The sequence below is a fragment of the Tupaia chinensis genome, unplaced genomic scaffold (genome assembly GCF_000334495.1).
Source record: "Tupaia chinensis unplaced genomic scaffold, TupChi_1.0 Scaffold143651_1, whole genome shotgun sequence".
NCBI lineage: Eukaryota > Metazoa > Chordata > Mammalia > Scandentia > Tupaiidae > Tupaia > Tupaia belangeri.
Genome location: NW_006203500.1, coordinates 1,841,402 through 1,842,010, shown reverse-complemented (window position 1 = coordinate 1,842,010; position 609 = coordinate 1,841,402). Strand labels below are relative to the sequence as shown.

The window sequence follows — 609 nt, the reverse complement described above, 5'->3', positions numbered from 1 at the left end:
GGCGAGGCCGCGCCGAGGGATCGCGTCTGGCCCTGCCCCGGGCGCGGCGTACAGACCTGGCCCTCTGTTCTGGGCGTTCTGAGGCACTCAGCGTCCTGGCTCCCCCCGGGTTCCACTCCCTTCCGGGACGTCATCTCCACGCGGAAGACGACGATGTCGCCCAGGCCGTAGAAGGACGGGTTCAAAGCGAGCTCCGGAGGTTCCTGCCGCGCCCCTGGTGCTGCGCGCCCTCCCCGGGACACCAGCCCCTCGGGCTTCCACGGATCCCGGCCCGCCCGCGTCTTGGAGGCTCCGTGCACTGGGGTTAGGGATCCTGAAGCCGGCGGGCCTGGCTTGGCTGTGGGCTCCGCCCGGCCAGCCGGAGACCCTCGTCCGGCCGCCGTGGTCTTCGCCTGTGCCTTAGCCGCTGCCTTCCTGTGGCGCTATCTGCGACCGCGCCCGCGCCCTAGGCCGATGGGGCGCCTTGCCAAGGCACACAGCCAGGCCACCCTTCATTTAGCAAAACCGCTTTGTAAGAACGCGGCCAAGTCGCCTCACACTGGGGTCTGGGACTCTGGGAAATTGACAAGTAGGGTTACACGTGGCATTTTCGTAATACTGCGAACCAGA

The 609-nt window shown here is 67.8% G+C and overlaps 1 protein-coding gene across 3 annotated transcripts in view; it reads right to left on the bottom strand.

The window, feature by feature from the left end:
• The window catches only part of CDPF1 (cysteine rich DPF motif domain containing 1), a 9,003-nt gene extending 8,400 nt beyond the window's left edge, over nt 1-603 (bottom strand). For 2 of the 3 annotated variants that reach the window (XM_014582585.1, XM_014582581.2), the window contains exon 1: nt 57-603. In XM_014582585.1, coding sequence (XP_014438071.1) covers nt 57-134 — 78 coding nt within the window. In that variant the 5' untranslated portion in view covers nt 135-603. The remainder of the gene's footprint in view (nt 1-56) is intronic. The other variant, XM_014582584.2, reaches the window with a different exon arrangement.
• Nucleotides 604-609: the final 6 nt, after the last annotated feature.